Source organism: Leptosomus discolor, chromosome 1, assembly GCF_034619465.1.
Source record: "Leptosomus discolor isolate bLepDis1 chromosome 1, bLepDis1.hap2, whole genome shotgun sequence".
NCBI classification, from domain to species: domain Eukaryota; kingdom Metazoa; phylum Chordata; class Aves; order Leptosomiformes; family Leptosomidae; genus Leptosomus; species Leptosomus discolor.
The window spans coordinates 165,777,222-165,795,345 of record NC_141391.1 but is presented as its reverse complement, the minus strand read 5'-3'; the positions used below and the strand labels follow the sequence as shown (position 1 = coordinate 165,795,345).

At 36.6% G+C, this 18,124-nt stretch overlaps 1 protein-coding gene across 1 annotated transcript in view; it reads right to left on the bottom strand.

Annotated features, from left to right (window-relative positions):
- The window catches only part of NUP205 (nucleoporin 205), a 51,798-nt gene that overhangs the window by 15,765 nt on the left and 17,909 nt on the right, over nucleotides 1–18,124 (bottom strand). Inside the window, exons 11-27 of the mRNA XM_086470551.1 lie at nucleotides 17,469–17,619; nucleotides 16,479–16,684; nucleotides 14,946–15,128; nucleotides 13,738–13,788; nucleotides 12,929–13,138; nucleotides 12,006–12,105; nucleotides 10,226–10,363; nucleotides 9,781–9,970; nucleotides 8,571–8,691; nucleotides 8,003–8,084; nucleotides 7,412–7,576; nucleotides 5,150–5,274; nucleotides 4,090–4,204; nucleotides 2,928–3,077; nucleotides 1,809–1,883; nucleotides 1,173–1,330; nucleotides 150–230 (exon numbers count right to left, since the gene is read on the bottom strand). Of these exons, the coding sequence (XP_086326677.1) occupies nucleotides 150–230; nucleotides 1,173–1,330; nucleotides 1,809–1,883; nucleotides 2,928–3,077; nucleotides 4,090–4,204; nucleotides 5,150–5,274; nucleotides 7,412–7,576; nucleotides 8,003–8,084; nucleotides 8,571–8,691; nucleotides 9,781–9,970; nucleotides 10,226–10,363; nucleotides 12,006–12,105; nucleotides 12,929–13,138; nucleotides 13,738–13,788; nucleotides 14,946–15,128; nucleotides 16,479–16,684; nucleotides 17,469–17,619 (2,301 nt within the window). The remainder of the gene's footprint in view (nucleotides 1–149; nucleotides 231–1,172; nucleotides 1,331–1,808; nucleotides 1,884–2,927; nucleotides 3,078–4,089; nucleotides 4,205–5,149; nucleotides 5,275–7,411; nucleotides 7,577–8,002; nucleotides 8,085–8,570; nucleotides 8,692–9,780; nucleotides 9,971–10,225; nucleotides 10,364–12,005; nucleotides 12,106–12,928; nucleotides 13,139–13,737; nucleotides 13,789–14,945; nucleotides 15,129–16,478; nucleotides 16,685–17,468; nucleotides 17,620–18,124) is intronic.

Here is an 18,124-nt window from a genome sequence, read left to right as displayed (position 1 = left end):
ATTTTAAAGTCTTTCTTTTCTTTTTCTTCAGGAATTACTAAATCATAGCTATGACTCAAATCCACTTTCATAGTAAAGCTTACTGCTTGACAGTATATGAAATCCACCAAGAGCAACAACAAACAGCAGTTTACTTTTTCTGTGCTTACCTCCATAAGTAAAGGTCTCTGGCCTATTGCTGCCATTCCTTGAAGGGCATTGACTTCTGCAACCAGAACTCTGTGAAGGTACTGAAATTAAAAAGAAACTTTAATGACAAAGAAGGTGTATTTGTTCCTCCTAAAAGCATTCAGGAGATGGCTAGCTACATAACGACAGAAGCAACAGAAGGACTGAAATTCAGGTAAGTTTTACTCATTTTTTACATTCCTCCCATACTTCTTTCTGTAACCGCAGTACTTTTAGCTGTCTAGTCTCTCTTCCTGCCCATCCCATGTCTCATTTTTGCACTCATTCATTTCCTTTTTGTCCTAAGTCGTTCTGTCCTTTCATGAGCTCTTCTAACACATCACACTCCCTTTCCTCTTCAACCTCCACTATAGTCCTCTTGCACAGAAGAAAGGGTTTGTTTCCTCTCAAGTCTAAAATACATTTTACAACATAGAGTAGCTGGTTCCTAATTTGGAATAGCTGCATTCCTATCACCATCAAGATCACTTTTACATTACATTCTGCTCCTACTCTGTCCCTTGTGTCTGAGATCACAAATGTTTCAGGACTATTTATCATACACTTGTCAGTTCTCAGCACAATGGGACACTATCTTAATTAAGGCCTCTAAGAACTACTGCAGTACACCACTATGTTGTGTATGTAATTGTGTACACATATGTAGTACTACCTGGCTGTGTATTGGAGACCAATGAAATACATAAGGTAGAAGTCGTATCTGCAATATCACTTGGGTGTTCCAAGATGGGAAAAACATTAAGGTAGGAAATATTTCCTGAAAGTGTCTTAAACTGATGCATCTGTCTACTGCAAATGAGAAATCAGCGTGTGCAACGCAGAAGAAAAACTAATCCAAATAGTTTGCACAAATTATGCACATATCCAAAACAGCTATACTTTTTATGTGAAAGCAAGTTTCAAAGTATTATTAATACGCTAATGATTTTTATTATTAAGATATAAAAAGCACATGCAACTTGAGAACATAGACCACTGCACACCTTGACGTTGCAGACCACTTGTCCACGTGCATTCTTGTGCTCACAATTAGCAATGACTTGCTCAATCTGAACCCGGTCAAAAAAATCCAGTTGTAAAGGCTCTGGAATGTCCTGACTGAAGTCAATTGAATCCAGGATACTTAAGATCTTCCTGCGTACTGCAAATATAAATCAATTTAAACTGTATTCAGAAATATCAACAGGAAAACAAAACCAAAAAACACCCCAGAACAACAGGAGCTTAACTTAAATTTGCAAATCCAAATCTTAATGTGCAACATTTCAAAAGAAAACACTGAATCTTCAGGAAGTGCTATCAATCTATACAAATGGCTTTAAAAAAAATTTCTAGAGCCTTACATTTTTAGTTTGTGTTATACTGTATTGTTTTCCTGTTATGTACACATGTAATCCAATATTCATAAATGCAAGATTCTATTTTTTTCTCCTAAATAAAAGCAGGCTGGTTTTCAATGAGAACCATGTGGTCTTTTCTTAAGACTTAGAATCACTGTAAGGAATCTGAAGTTACTTACTTGCATTTTATATTGTTTTCAAAGTTTCTAGAGGTGACCCACCCCCCACTCAGTGTCAGAAAAACTTTACTGAGAAATAATCAACAGCCATAATGCTTACCTTTGGAAGCAGTGTCAAAGTGGAGAAACCCACTGACTGATCGACTTTCATCTTCCATCCCTCCTTCACCATCAGCTGAAAGTAAGGAAACATAATAATTAAGCTTAAGAAAAAAAAAAAAAAAAAAAATCAAAGCAAAAAATGCCAACTACTTTATAAATACTGGAAGAGAAAGACAGACAGAACACACAGTGACAAACAATTGATGTGAAAGTCTTCTCATACAAATACAGCCTTAATAAAATGAAAACAATACTTATCTCACAGAAGCTAGCCAGTTACCAAATACATATTAGACAGTACTAGAAATGCTTAAAAGGACACCCCACCCTCCAGGATGAATAATGCAGTTGGCTGAACACTGTAAAATGAATACAGTATCTCAACACAGTTTCCTGTACTCGTCTCCACCAGGATGAAGAGACAGCATTCAGACCTATAAATGTGAGGGAAAACGCCATACTGCTGCAGCCCACTATGATATCTTTCAGTTAGTCTGTTTATTGTCTTCATGTAAAGAGTTTTATTGCCAGCTGTTTCTGTCTGTCTTGATTCACTTCTCCGTTCTGAAACTCTGAAATCTTGCCCTTTTTTTTTTAACAATGCATTTTACATCACACTAGGATGAAATATGACTTTTGTGATGTTATAATGTCAAAAGCCAAATTGACCTGTAGCTACTATCTTCTGTGAAAGAGGGCTGAAAATGTGACAGACAGAAGTTAAGACAGAGAAATCTTTGTCTAAAACTTTTTACCAAGGAAGACCCTCCACCTTCTCTACACAGCAACAACTCTGAATAGCATCCCAAAATAAACTATTTTATAATTTTAATTATTTTTTATATTCCCCTCTCCTATCCCATAAACGACGTTTATTTTTTTTATCAGTGTATACACTGGGATGTTTAAAAAATGAAACACAGACAAAGCAGCAATGAACAAAAAGATGCCCCGATTTCTTCCACTTTGGAGTCTACAACCACCATCATCTTTCTTCCCATCTCTCCAGTGGCAATATCACAAATGAACTGTCAGAAGCTTATAGAGAAAAAAATTCAAAGTTTCTCATACTTCCATTTATTCAAGCTTATCTAGCCTCACCACCAATTCCTCTTACCCAAGTATGGTTTCACAGGCATGTCATCAAGCAGCAGGTGCAGCAGTCTCTGTGTGTGGGAGCGCTGGCGGTTCAGCGAGGTCACTCGCATTTCTATAGCTGCAGTCTTCATCAGCCAAGACATTTGGTTCAGCGTTGAAATCTCATGTTCTGGGTGGGGATAAGGAAACAATTAAAAAATTGACTATAAATAATATTATTTACTTCAAGGAAAGCTTTTTTTCATTTGATAAAGCTTTTAGAGGATGTCATTCTCTGCTCACCATCTGTTTACAAGACAAAAGGACTGAGGGATATAACAAAAGCCACTAAATGAACATGTGGTTACTGTGAAAACAAATCATACGCACAAATGCAATTAAGAGGATACACTTACACAAAAGATCTGGATATAACCTGTACTAACAGTCATTGTGGAGAATACAGTGCTTCATGAACAAATACGGACATACTTTCAGTGAAAATAATCAGAGATTTACCCAAAATGAACTATAACTTATCAAAGTTGGTAAGGTTTGATCATGGGTCTCCAAGAATCTTCGTATTCTATATTAATCTAATTTAGATTCTTAAGTTATATATGAGTCATCTGAAGTGCTTTCCTCATGCTGGATACATGTATTTGAATGCTAAGTTTATTACCACTTAAAAAGGGACTGGTGGTCAAGCACCTGACAAAGTGAGTAACTACATTTATTCAGTTCAAGACACCTGAGAAATGTTGGTATGAAACATTAAAAAGACACCTATTAACTTAAAAATTAATGCCATCACCAAATAAAAGTTCTTTATTCAAAGGAAGGGAAGGTACAGGTGGTTACAACCACCAGCCCTCTATTCCCTCAGTTCTTTGAGGCGTTCTCACTTTTCAATAATATATTTTCTGTAGCATAATCTAACAAAACTATAACAACCGACATATAGAGTAGGATTTGCTTCTGGAGACTTGAGGCATTCCAAAACTAACATTCTTTTACAGAAGTTCAGTGCTAATAATCTGAACTTCCTAAATAGGCAGAGTTCAATCTTTGCAGAATTAAAATGTTAGCAGAGGCAGTAATCAATTCAGTTTAATAATGCTACCTATGTTTCTTCTATGATTCCTGGGGAGTCAAAAGATGCACTGAATTTTAAGCATGCACAATCTTAGCATAAAAATTACCTTTGATAGAAAATGGCAAATACTGCAGCTGAGTGAATAAGAAATCCTGACTGGTCCTCAGATATCTCATCGTTGGACCTGACGTGTCAGAGCATGCACACAACTGATAGATCACCTGACAACCAAAAACAGTAGATACCCATTTACAGAATTTATTTTAAAAACAAACCAAATCAAAAGATGTATAACACTGTTTTACTGCTCAAACTGTATTACCTGTATCTACAGGAAGTTTTCCATCACCTTATTCCAAAGCTGAACATATTATTTATAACAGATACTGAATTACGACATTAAAGGACTACCAGCGTATGGATGATTCCAATGGCTATTTGCCCACAACGTGACACTATATAAGCCTTTCTGTTTGTTCAGGTCACTTAAAAAGGAGTGTCTTTTTCAGTCTCCAGGTTCACCAAGAGAGGAAATGTAATCTTCCCCCGCCCCCTCCTACTGTATGGCCTCCTTCACTTTTAATAATGTTTAAAATCCTTTCTAGATTCCACAGATATTCAACGTGATATAGGTGTGTAATTACATTATTACATGATTTAAGCCTAAACATCAGCTACCTTGCATATATGTCTAATTCAGACACTTCCCCATCTCACTCCCTCAGACATACATACATACACTCTGTCACTGCCACAGAATAAAGAAAATAATTTTATTGGCTTATTTGGGATTACTTGTTATCTTACTTGCTGGCAAAATAAAGTTCCAAAATTTAAAAAAAAAAAAAAAAAAATTGGCATATGGCCACAACAGCTTCAAAGGCTCGCCAAAAATATTTAGAACATTAGTTTTGTAATTATATCCCAATTCCAAGTTCTGACATGAGTGCAGATCCTTCGTTTTCTGCGTTGCTATGAGATAATACTTTTTCACACAGAAAAAGGTCGAATAGAAAGAGTTCAATGTATATAAAAACCCAACAGATGCATTTTAAAAATGAAACTATTATCAAAATCATCAACCATCTGTGTTCACCAACCAAGACGTAGCCAATTTTATTCAGAGCCTACTTTCAGTATATGCCAATAGAAAATATGCTGAATACCTGGTAACAGAGTTCTGCAAGATGAGGAGATTCCTGAACTGCTGTAGGTCCATTCCGTGTTTCGGTACCCTTCTCCAGTATGTTCAAAATAGCATGAAGGCAAGTCCGTGGACAACCCAAGACACCTTAAATTACAAAAATGATTTCTTAACATTCTTGATCTTACTCGTCTCCATAGCAAATATAGCTGGAAAAGTCTTTTATCTATTAATTAAAATAAAAGAAGGAGCCGTATTTCAGTAAAAATCTAATGAAAACATTTATTTACAGTTAGTCTGTAGGCTTCTGAGGTGCTGGTGAAAGCAGACAAATTATGGAAACTTATTTAAGAACTTTTTCTTCAGTTCTATTAAAAAAAAAAAAATAAAGAGCTTTTAATTCCTGTCCTTATTTTACAATTACAGCCATTTTATGACTGATGCTCCCAAAGGCACCTGACACTAACCAAGGAGAAGAGGGAGAAGATTTTAATACTGAAGTAAAAATCCTGTCTTTTGCATCTTCTTCCTTTAGCCAATTAATTCTTTAATCAACTCAAAAAGATGTCCTGAAGCAGTAAAGGCATCAATAACCACAGTTGTTACAGGTAAATCATCTCCTCTGTTTGGACACATATAACTTATGCTTCAGTAGGAAATTACTATCTCGAGGCAAATGGCTTATGGTCATTATTTCTTCACAATATTAATGGGATAATTCAAAGAGGTGTGCAAGGCTGTCTCATGGCTTTGAGACAAAGTCCCCTATCGCTGACCTAATGTATGATACCCTGTAAAATTGTGTGGGTGCAGATCAGTTACCTCTATTGTATAACTATGGAATTTAAAAATATCTAAAACACGGTCTGCAAGTGTAAGCTACTTTGTAGATGAAAAAAATAGGTTGGCAACTTTTTTTCATCTTTCTGATATATCAAATAGCTTTAAGACTTTTTTTTTTTTTCCAAATAAAGTTCAGGTCCTATCTACCCTTCAATTAGAACTACAAAGGACTAAAAACTGCTGGGCCACAGCATCCAATACAAACCTAAAGATAATAAGAAATATTCTTTTCTAAAATTAAATGTTTGTTCAAACATGTTCATACAAAATATCCTTTAAAACAGTTGAGAAAGAATCATACTTCAGACTGAAAGGGACTCCAGGATGTCTCAACTCCAAACTACTGCTCAGTTATAGTATCAGACCAGACTGTTCATGGCTTTATACAGCTGAGTCTTGGAAACTTCCAAGCACGAAGACTGCAAGATCTCTCTGGCCATCCCACTCCAGTGCTTCACTGTCTTCATGGTGAAAAAGTTTCTCCTATATCTAGCTGGAGCCTCTCTTGTTTCAATGCATGCCCACTGCCTCACATCTTCCTGCCACAGACCTCTGAAGAGCCTGGCTTTGTCCTCTCATTAACCTCTTTGTAGGTATTTGAAGACCGGTGTTAGATCCCCCAAAGCTTTCTCTTCAGGCTGAAGAAGTCCCATTCCCTCAGCTTCTCCTCATAGGCTGAGTGCTCCAGCCCCCTGACCATGTCTGCTGAACTTGATCAAGTTTATCAATGCCTGTCTTGTACTGAATACAACTTAGAAGCTGAGGAGGCAAACGAGACACATACTAACACACTATTTTTCTCACCAATTCAAGAAACATTAGAAATGTCACTTCTGTTGCTTTAAAGTTCATATTATCATATATATTAATAAATTTTAATATATATTAAGAATATATAAATATACTGATATACCTAGCAGTAGAATGAAAACCCACATATCCTAAAAGGTTTTCCTGTACAACGTTAAACAACGAAACTGTTTTTCTTCCCTATAATTAATTTTAAACAGGAGTTTGTGGAGGGACAGGATAGTAGTCAAGTAGTATAATTAGTTCAAAGTGATAATCTGCTCTGTAGATTCCCGTGTTGTCAGACACAGGTACTTCTTGGATCATCAAATCAATTTCTTTGTACTGTGGACACAACCATGCTGCATAAAACAGTAAATAAATAAACATTTCACTTCTAAATTACCATTTTCCCCCACAACTCTAATTTCAAGTCTGTTCCAAAATCCAACTTAAAGGATCAAATCCTGAAGCTGTTTAAATGCTGCACTTGATTATCAACATATCTTTTAACTTAGCTTTTGAGGATTAGAACAAGGCCTATTGTCCTATTCTATTAAGACGAATTGCTTCTCCCCATGAACTTGGCAATAAATACTCAGTGTTGGTAACAGAACTGATTAAATGCCAGATCAACTTTTCCTCTTCATACCTGGATCTTGCAGATTCGTGGTGCTGACAGGTTTCTTTAGCTCAAATCCCAAGAGATACAGAGCAAGGCTGGGAGGACTACACTCAAGAGAGGTGATAAGGAGATTCAGAATGTGGATCCTTGTTTCATGATGGATTCGTGCCCGCTTCTTTTCAGGCTCCAGCTCTTGATTAGGGGGAAAAAAAAAAAAAAAAAGATGAGGTGAACAATGAAGAAATCCATTTAATGGAATACCCCTTAGAGCCTTCAAGTTAAATACAAGAAAGTTAAGGCATCAACTTATATTAGTACAGAGGGATACAAGACCAAAATTTCAAATGACTGTTAATACAGCTCTAAATAATACAACCAGAACAATGTTAAATACTTGTCTTCTGAAAACAGACTCATTTTGTAGTTGGCTCATCATACTGTGGACACATCTTAACAAGACATCAGTGCTTTTCATTTTGTTAAAGGTCCAATTCTACAGAAAACAACACAAGAAAAGGGTTTTCTGACTTAAAAGCACTTTTTTCACTTCTTGCATTAATTGCACTCTATGCAAAAAGAGAACAGTTGTAAGCCATTTTTAAGAAGCCTTTCACATACCCTCATCTGGATCAATTAACTCTTCTGCATCTTCATTGTCCAAACATTCCACAAACCCAGCCATGAGCTTCTGGCTAATACTCTGTATTCAACAATGGAAGGACAGAAACGAAGAAGATTTTAAGAGTATTAAAAACAATACCTTTCATAATTCCCCCCATATAAGTTGAAAGAAGTTCTAGACAAAAGTAGTTAATAAGCTGGAGTTAAAAGTCATAGCTGTTCTAAGCATAGGTTAACAATTAGCCACTGGGGGGGGGGGGAAAAATCTACTGTTGTTACATATGCAAAATTATCTTCACACATTGAAGACTATAAAGTCAAGAAAAAGTCTCAGTCTCTCAAAAAATAGTGTCTTTTTCCTTCTTGCAAACATTCATCACTTCGTTTTTTTCAATTAATGAAGTAGATGCTTTTCACAATGCCAGAGTGAGAGGTAGGTAGATAGAAGACAAAAATATAGTTTTCATGTTCTTGATCTAGAAACCTCTCCTCTAAAGTAACATTATGGAGCACTAGTATTTCTCCACCAGTTTCTCTTTCAACATCCAAAGAAACAGGCACTTACCTGATCATGTGTGAAATCACCAACTAGCTTTATCTGGATGTTGGAATTATAAGAAATACAGCACAAAATCTTGGCACTTTCAAAAGCCAGTTCAGGATTGCTGTTTCCATGATAAAGATACCTTCAAAAATACAAGATTATTGTGATGAAATTGTTGAAGATGTTACTGTCTTGAGATGGTAATGCACAGATGAGAAATTAAATAACATTTAGAACTAAAACATTTACAAATCAAATCCATGAGATAAAGTTAAAGCTACAAACAAAATTTCACTCTATATAAAGCATTTAACACTCCATCAAATGGAGGGTAGCAGGCTGAGCAGGGATAGTAATCTCTCCTGGAATTTTTACCATTCTTTTTATCCAAAATCTACCTCAAACACTGCAGGATAAGTTAAAACAACTGGTCACAAGCTCACAGAAGAAACATGGAGTAAATACCTTCAGATCATGCAGAAATGAGCATCACTGAAGATCAAAACTAGCTAAAATCAACTACTGCATGTACCCAAAATAGGTGGGATAAAAAAAACTATCTTAAAAGGCATGCTTTTTCTAAACTAGATTTGTTGACTATTATGTGAAAAAAATTACATAAACAAAAGACAAAAACCACATGTATAGAGAGTGTTCCATTTTTTACCACATTCTATGTCAGAATATCACAGCTTTTTTATGCACTCAATTCTACTATTCATCCATGTTGGCTTGTCTGTAAAGTTATTATAAAATCAACCAGTAACAGAAGGTGTCAGTGGGAAGTGGAAATCCTAAAGTTTCACATTTGAAACAAAGTTTCAGTTTACTAGTGCAATACTTTTAATATAGTAACAAACAGACAATACTGCAAAATATTTAAGCAGCCAATAGCAACCAAATGAAGTTTTACCCTCCCAGTCTATGACAACCAAAGTCTGGGGCCAACTGAAAATTATATGCAAGGGAATCACTGCACATAAGGCAAGCAGGAAGAAATCATGAGGAGAAAAAAAAAAAAAATCAAAGAAAAATTATAAATGCCAGTCCCAGTCATGCACTAGACAATACACACATCACACCACCTGTGAAGACACTCCCCTCCACCAAAGAAAATTTCAGAGATGCTCTGTGTGAAGGGAAGCATTGGCTAGTAAAACTAATGAAAGGACAAGGATCCAAACACTTGTGTGGCTCCAGAACTCCTCTCTTCTCAGTACTTTGCACATACCTAGCGATATTCACCACATGATCTGCCTTTTTAGTGCGAGGATTGATTCCTTGAAGCAGCTGCTCCAGTGGTGTGACAATAAGGGAAAGATGGCTCTCCCGCAATAGATCCATAAAAAGATTCTCTTTCTGTAGGGTTAAGTTCAGAAGTGCAAGGCAATATTGTACAGCTTTCTCTAAGTGCTTCTTCCCTGCAGTATACAAACAACAAAGAACCATAAGAAAAATGAGGGAGCAGCTAAATGCACTGCATTCATAAACCCCATTCATCAATCCTTGCACCAAGAAAGAACTCATCAGTTGTTTACTACTAGGAAAATTCCCCCGAAAACACAATTTTTACATGTAAAAGAAACAACACCAAGTTGAAGATATGCAATGTCAGCTTTAAATCCTACTTAGTACGCACTTTAACTTCACATGAAAAATAAATTCTAGGCACGTACCAGGAAACGGAGCATAAGTATCAAGCTGCTTAACACCTTCTTCTAGCAAACTAAGGGACAGTTCCAGCATTGGGGACTCATTCAATAGATGATACATCAAATTGAATCCAGGTGGTTTATATGCTATTATTTCTTCTCCTTAAAGAGAGGAGGGGGAAAAAAATTAACATCAAATAGAAAAGACTTCCATTACTCAAGCTAGCCTGAGATATAAAACACAACAGTCCCTGTTGTAAGCAACATCTAAATAGATGAAACATACTGCATACAAAGTCTTCAGAGGTTTTTTTTAAACATAAGCCATTTAGCTAATTCTAAAAGTTTGGGAAGAGTAGTAAGGGTAATTACCATTACTTGTGCTATTAGATACTAAAAATCTCAACTTTAACCAGTTAGACTTTCCCTAAGTAGATCTGATCTTGGATTCAAATCAATGCTAAGACTTTATACCACGTGGGAGTTACATAAATGGGTTTGCAAGACTGAAAAGTAAACTGGAAAAAGTTCACATCCCCCCAAAACTGCATGAAGACCCTGGATGAGGGAAAAAGCATTTCCTGCAAACAAAGCTGAGAACATCCACTGAACCCCTGATGCTCATAGTGTACAGATACTTGCATGTCTGCTGCAACAACATATGCAAAAATGAAACTACAAGCCTAAAACTCAAAGACCTTCATGAAATAAAAGTCAAGACTAACTGTTATGGTTTATCTAATCTCCTAGCAAACTATGGTGGATAAAAGCAGGAGAGCAGTAAGAATCTTTTTTAACAAGCAAGTGAGAATGAGGATGCCATTTCCTTTGGCATCAGCTTAAACAATCGCCTTCTCCTGCCATTCATTCTGTGTCGGTGCTGCCCCCTAACAGGCCAACAGACATGCCGTGCCACTCTGCGGCTACACACTGAAGCAGTTCAAGAAATGGATCTAGTCAAAAAGATCTGTTCTAACCCACTTCTCCTATATATCATGTAACACACAAATAACCATACCAGCTGAGGACAGGAATGAGCTAACAGAAATTGCTGAAGCCAGTTAAGCTGACGAGAACTGTTTGTCAAAGTACAGGACACAGAGGCCTCCCAGATTGAGTCGAGCTCATTGGAGAGGTATGTCTTAAAGCTGTTGGTCACTTAAGAAGTGGTTCTTACAGCTCTCTACTGCTACAAGCAAATCCACAGGCATCAGGCTGGTATTCAATGTTAAGAAGAAACTTTGTATTAAAAAGAAATAATCTGCAGCCCAAATAAGCCTTAAATTTCCTGTAATGAGGCAACTGCCATCTACCTTGGCCTTTTAAAGAATAGTTGTCCAGAATTAAAAGACTTCAGATTGCAATTCTACTGCTGCTGTCTGCTCTGATTAATATAGCAATAATATTAATATTAGAGGATTTATCAAATACACTGATGCCTTTAAATTAACTCTATGAATAGCAGTGATTTAGACAAAGACAAAAGAAATCCAGAGGAACAAGCCCCAAACCAAGGTGGTTTTCAAGCATCAAATGCTGCTCTTTAATCAAATCAGCAATGCAAGAGACAGAAGTCATCCTCCTGGCAGAGCTAGGGAAGTAGGAAACAGTGTACGTGAAGTCCTACTGAATTAGCAACATAGCTCCCGATAGTACGTGGACATTTTTTGAACATCTTCCTCTATTAAAGCCTTGGTCTAGCTTTCCACCAGCTTGCTTGCAACATTAAACAAGACCAAAAGACAGAGGCAAGAGAGCAAAGCAAGTTACAATTGTTTGTCAGTGAACAAATGAACAAGTTAACCTTGTAACTCCACATATTGGTCCACAAAGTCTTCAAGTTGAGGTTCATAGTCCCGCAGCAATTTGTAAAACACTTCCAGAACTACCTCAGCTACTTCCCACTATAGATAATCACAAAATGAAGAAAAAGTCATACACAGAATAAGAATGATACCACAGCAACAAGACCAGGACGACAAAGAACACAACAGGCAGCGTTAGAAATACAGCATGATTATCTAATTCTGAAATCCTGTGCAACAACACTTATACTTCATCACGTCAAATAATTGGAAAGGCCAAACTTTCTTTCTGAAGTAAAATGGAACACTAAAACAGATGTACTGCATATTTTAAGCTCTATTATACAATATACTTATTAGTATATTGAAACTAGAGGCAATAAAGAGTCTTTAACAGGTATTCAGGTAATAACAGATCATTAATAGCTTCCAGGGTACAGTTTGGCATTAGCTTTCAGCCAGAAGGATCATAAAGGAAACTCAGATTCCTTGTTTCATCACGTCAGAAACATTCTCTGAAGTAACAATAACGAAAGGACAAATCTCACTTGTAGATTTGGGCATGTGATGTTCAGAAATCATTAGTCATGTACTAGAGCTGCAGAATCCTGTATAGCAAATTGCAATTTAGCAAGAATATAAATGTCCTCTTAAAAAAGAAAAAAAAAAAAAAAGATAATTTATACAGACTCCTTAGAAGTAGTTCATAGATCCTAATGAATCATGATTTGAAAAATCACTTGTTTATAGAACTGAAACACTATGAACTGCTCCAGGTTACCTCTGCTGCATCAAACCTGCACAACTTCTCAAACAGATCTAAGCCACATCAGCAGTGCTAAATGATTTTAACTGCACCCTAAAAAAAAAAAAAAAAACCAATAAAAAAAAAAAACCACAACAAACCACGGACAAAAATTACTTTTTCAGCAGCTCTCCGGTAAGCTCTGGTGCGAAATCGGAGAAACACAGCATCCCTGAGGAACTGGAGATAGGGATCAAAGCCTGGTGGGCGGAGACCTGCTCCCAAGTTAGAGGGGAATGAACTCTCCACTAGCGTGCTGATGAGTCGACAGAAGGCACGAGTTAAAGGATATTCCTCGCATCGTGACTCAATCTCATTCAGTTCAACCTTCCCAAGAGGACAACAAAAACAGAAGGAGAAAAGTCAAAGATTTTGAGGGAGGAAGAAGCATGTGAGAACAAATAATACAAGGGCATCATCTGTGAATTACTTTACAGTGAATTGAATGTGTTGCATTTCTGTCTGCGGTACACCACAAACAAAACAAAAGCAGTGAAGCAACAGTACTGTCATTTCAGCCCAGCAGTACACTCTTCATTCATTTCTGAGCTACTAGAAGATATGCCTCAACATTTACATACTTTGCTTTTATTTACCGTTTTTATTAGAAGTGAAGTGACCTGTACTAAGATGTAACAAAGGTGAGGCCAACTCAGGAAAATCAGAAAATCTTATTAAGAAGTGCTCACAAGGAACCTGAGGGTTTAGATGCTGCTCTGTCACTAGCATGAAGCTGCTCTATTCATAAATGGATACAATTTCCAGAAATTACAGCAGGCCTGAGAGTAAATTAAGAAGCAGTGAAACGACAGCGCCTATTCCAAGGGTTTCCCACAGACACAGCAGCAGATGCAGCCTTTGCAAGTGCTTCTTGAACTCACATGCAGATGGTCAGAGAGGCTGCCTAGGTGCAAAGAAACCCTTACCTCAATACCAATTGCTTGTCTCTGGCCTGGACTTCTCACAGTTTGTAATATCTTCAAAATAGAAAGAGAAATGAAAACAGGCAAACAATACATTTCACATAAAGTGCATCTCCATCATTTCTATCAGGACCGAAACACATTCATCACTCTAGCTCTAAGCAGAGGTTCCCTAAATCCTCTTAAAAAGTAAAAAGCTAAGATTTTTCTCTCTGAAAGGCTGGATTATATGTTGTACACTAGTGTGCTTCTAGCTTTACAGATCTTTATCATGTTTATAGTTAAACAAAACAAAGAATAGAAATACTTTTACATTAATGATTTTTGTCTTACATTGGCTAGGGGGAAGAAGTTTCCCTTGTTATCTCTTACAACAGTATTTTTTAAGGAATATCACAAATTAGGAAGCAAAGGTTTGAGCATTTAAAATACTGCTATTCTAAGATGTCATTACCATCAGGGTCTTTTTATTAGTAATTAACAATAAACCAGCAGTTGCAGTTCAAATGCCTTAAGTTCTTCCAAATAAAACAGCAATTAGCCTGAACCATAATATACACTATAAAACAAGCCCATCCCATTAAGATTTTTGAATTAACAATACCAAAAGCATTTTCATTTGATAATCATCTTAAGATTTATATTTAAAATTTTTCTCTGAAATCAAGACGGCAGGGGAAAAACCACTTTTTTGAAAGGTAGGGCTTTTAATACATATCTGACATCTGCCATCTAAACATGAAAGTTGGCAACAATAGCCTGTAAATTGCAATTAACTTCCTCTGAAAATTAAATGCCTGAAAGTGGAGCTTTTTAGCCAGTCCCTTCTTTCTATAAGCAGCACTCACATTGGAAGAATATTACGTACCAAAAAAACCCAAAACCCCCAATAGAAAGATATGTAACCTGCAAAACATTTACTAGCGATGAAATACACTAAGGAAAAAGCATATTGAGCACACAGGACTGCCTGTTAGGAAACCTGTATTTATGTAAAATAAACACAGCCAATGAGATCTCTGAGGCATAAAACCATGCTGTCATTTTCAAAATCATTTCAAAGTAAGAACTGTATTAATTAAGTGAAAAAAAAATATATTCAACAATGGCAACAAGAAAGTTTAGGAAGAAATGCAATACTATTTCAAATACACTGACAATTTCAACAGATTGGGATGCTATAGTTCTAAGCACTGAAAATCCTAAAATACCTGCGTATATTCCAGGGACTGCCAGAGCGAAGCAGCTATTTCAGGAGATTTTCCAAAAGCAGTAAGGGTTTCCGATAGCTCCGCTTTCAGAATAGGAGGAATGTTGCACTGCAGAAGTCCCAGAATGACCACTACTGGCGTCCACTGAGGGTGCTCACAAAGAGCCAAGCGAGCGTTCTCACTCTACAGAGTTCAACAGAAAACAAAACTGCCCATTATTACTTTGAAGATTATTCATGTCTTACAATCTCCAACTCACAGTTCAGCATCAACGACTCTCCTTCATACTTCAAGGTACACAAAACATCAGAAGAATGGTAGATCATTCCAAAGCAAATAATTTCAATTAAAAAAAAGCCAAATGTAATGACTCACATGTACTAAAATTGTGCCTATCCATACAGAAAAATTAGGTGCATAATATATAACAATCCAATTTTTAAAATTTTTTTTTTTAGTAGACACATTCATGGAATTAGTTGTAAATAAGTTTAAGTACTTACATTCTAGACAGCTTCTTCAAGCACTGGTAGAGGGTCTTTATCAATATTTCTGCTATGAACTCAAATTGCATTTGGATATTTGGACTAGAACTCCTACGGATTTGTTTACATCTAAGAGCAGGGTCATCATCAGCAAAAGCTCATTTGAGACTCTAAGATGAACCACTGGACTGGAACAAGCCTCTAGCTTCATCAAATTGTAACTCTCTGCATCCTTAGAACAAAGTTCCTTATGCCCTGGTTACGGTTTGATGATGCCACGAAATACCAGTTTTAAGAGTTCCTTTTTCCCCATGCTTATCCAATGCTGACGTGACAGCTCACACAGGAACACTCCATTACCACCACCACGGATGTTTTTTAAAAAGCCTAATTAGTTTCACTGATTTGTCTTTGTTTGTGTTGGTAAAACCAAGTGTATCTCACTACACCATGGAACTTTAAGGCTGCAGAGAAGTGCTGAAGAGCTGAATTCCACACAGTCCAGAACTACCCAGACAATTCACAATACAAAAATCTCCATTGCAGTTTTATTCTCTTGGAATCCTCTTCCAGTCAATTCATGTCACATTTTACACTCTTGGTTTGGGGATGTTTTAAATCCAACTCTGTAGGCAAGTTTCACAGTTGATGAGTTTCCTTGCCAAATTTCTACTTTTTCCTTTTAAATTCATGTATTATTTTTGCATTTTCAAACTCATGATTAAATGCAAAGAACTTTCCTACTCCATAGCCATTTCTTCTGAAAGACATCTCCATGACACCTAAGCATCAGGAAAGCAAGAACATGAGTAACACCATCAACATAGGAAAAGGTGTCATCTCTTCCTGCTTCACCCGGACTGTGTGTTTGGTCGTAACAGTTATTGCTGATGCTTCCCATACTTTTGAAGTTCACTAACCAAATGACAACGCCTAGGTAAATTCGCCCTACATACCTTTTTGGCTAAGTGAACTTCACAGCTGAATGACGATGTTTTGCAAGAAAAAAAATGCATTAACGAAGAAAACCAAAGAAAAGGTTACTTACCCAATTTACTATAACAGTGGTCAGCTGTAAAAAGGCAATTAATCCATCCTGTTCTTTCTGTGTGATTCCTCGGAGAGGCAGGTGACGATACTGGACACTGTCCGCACTTGGCAAGTCTTTCCTTAAGTGCTCATGATAAAGCATCAAAGAATGGAAGAAATGCTCCCAGGAGACAGGGCTGCCACCTGCTCCTTGAATGTTTTCCGCTAGAAAAATGACAAACAGGTGACAAGACTTTTCTTTCTACTTTTTCACAGGGTGAGAAGCAGGATAGTTAAATCTAAAAGGAAAACTTTCTTATCTAGAGGAAAAAAGTTCGAAGTAAAGCTATTGTTTCCAAAATTAGTGGAAGTGGTTTGGGGGTTTTTGTTGCTTTTTGGTTTTTTTTGTTTTGTTTTGTTGGGTTTTTTTAATAGAGACAAAAGGTGCTAAAATGAAAAGCCAGTACAAATAAGTTTTCTGTTTTATGAATCAGAATTTTTGCAGCATTATCTTTATCTTCAAAGTAGGGGGAAAAACCCAATTTGATCAATGCAAAATTAATGCCAAACACAGGACTGACCAGCACCTCCTACTTTGAGAAAGTGCTATTATATTACATGTATCAAATTCTAACAGAACAAAGTGCTTCTGAAAAGTCAGTTCAGGAAAGCTAACTATATTTACAAATTATATAACTTCACTCTAAGACATTACTTATTTTTCAATGAGCAATATTCATATTCTGCACCTCTTACAGCACTAAGCACAGCTTTTTAAAAAATGCATTATTTCATTATGTGAATTACTTGCTAAGGTGCTCAGACATTTAATTACCTAGTTTGTCTTTTCTTTTTCCCCACATTACACTTTCAAGTGAAGCCTTCCAATTTCATCTTTGTACTAATAATGAAATGTTAACAGTATGAAGCCACAATTCATCTCAAATGAGTCTTTGAACTTCTCTAAAGAAAAAGAGTTGAGAAAGAGCTGAAGTGTCACTTTTCTTACCGTGACTACTGCCATTGACTTTTAGCAAACTAAAGCAGTAATGAGCACACTGAGGCCCACTAGCCAGTCCCCGCAGCATTTTCAAGTATGGGATGTAAATTGTGGAAGGAAGTAGATCTCCCATTTGCCTAACAAACTTTGACAAGACAACCTAGAACAAATAAAAATCAGTGTTTAAAAAAAAAATAAATCTGAGTATTTTAGGAAAACAACAGGCAGCCAAATTCAGGAAACAGACTGTAAAGTAATCAGGGCAGGGCAAAGGGGTGGAATCACAACTCAAATAAAAAAAAAAAATCCTTTGTAGACTGGCCTATTCAGTTTCCCTGAAGGTGAAAAACATCTTTCAAAGAGGAAATAAACAAAACAAAATAATTCATGCTATTGCAAAGTATACTAACTCTCCAATTCTGTATTTCTAGTGATAAAATTCACTTCAGCTCACAAATGCTGCAGAGCAATATTATTAAGACATTTCACAGTGCAAGTTAAAGTGATATTGGGAAAGAATTCGCTATGCTTGTCATATCCCTGCACAGTAAATCACACACACAGTGGTTCCTCTCAGGGTCGTATCAGGGTGTTTGCACATGGCAGCAGGCCCTAATTTAAGTTGCCTGTATTCTGGGCAGGTCTTGGGATGTGACCAACGTCTC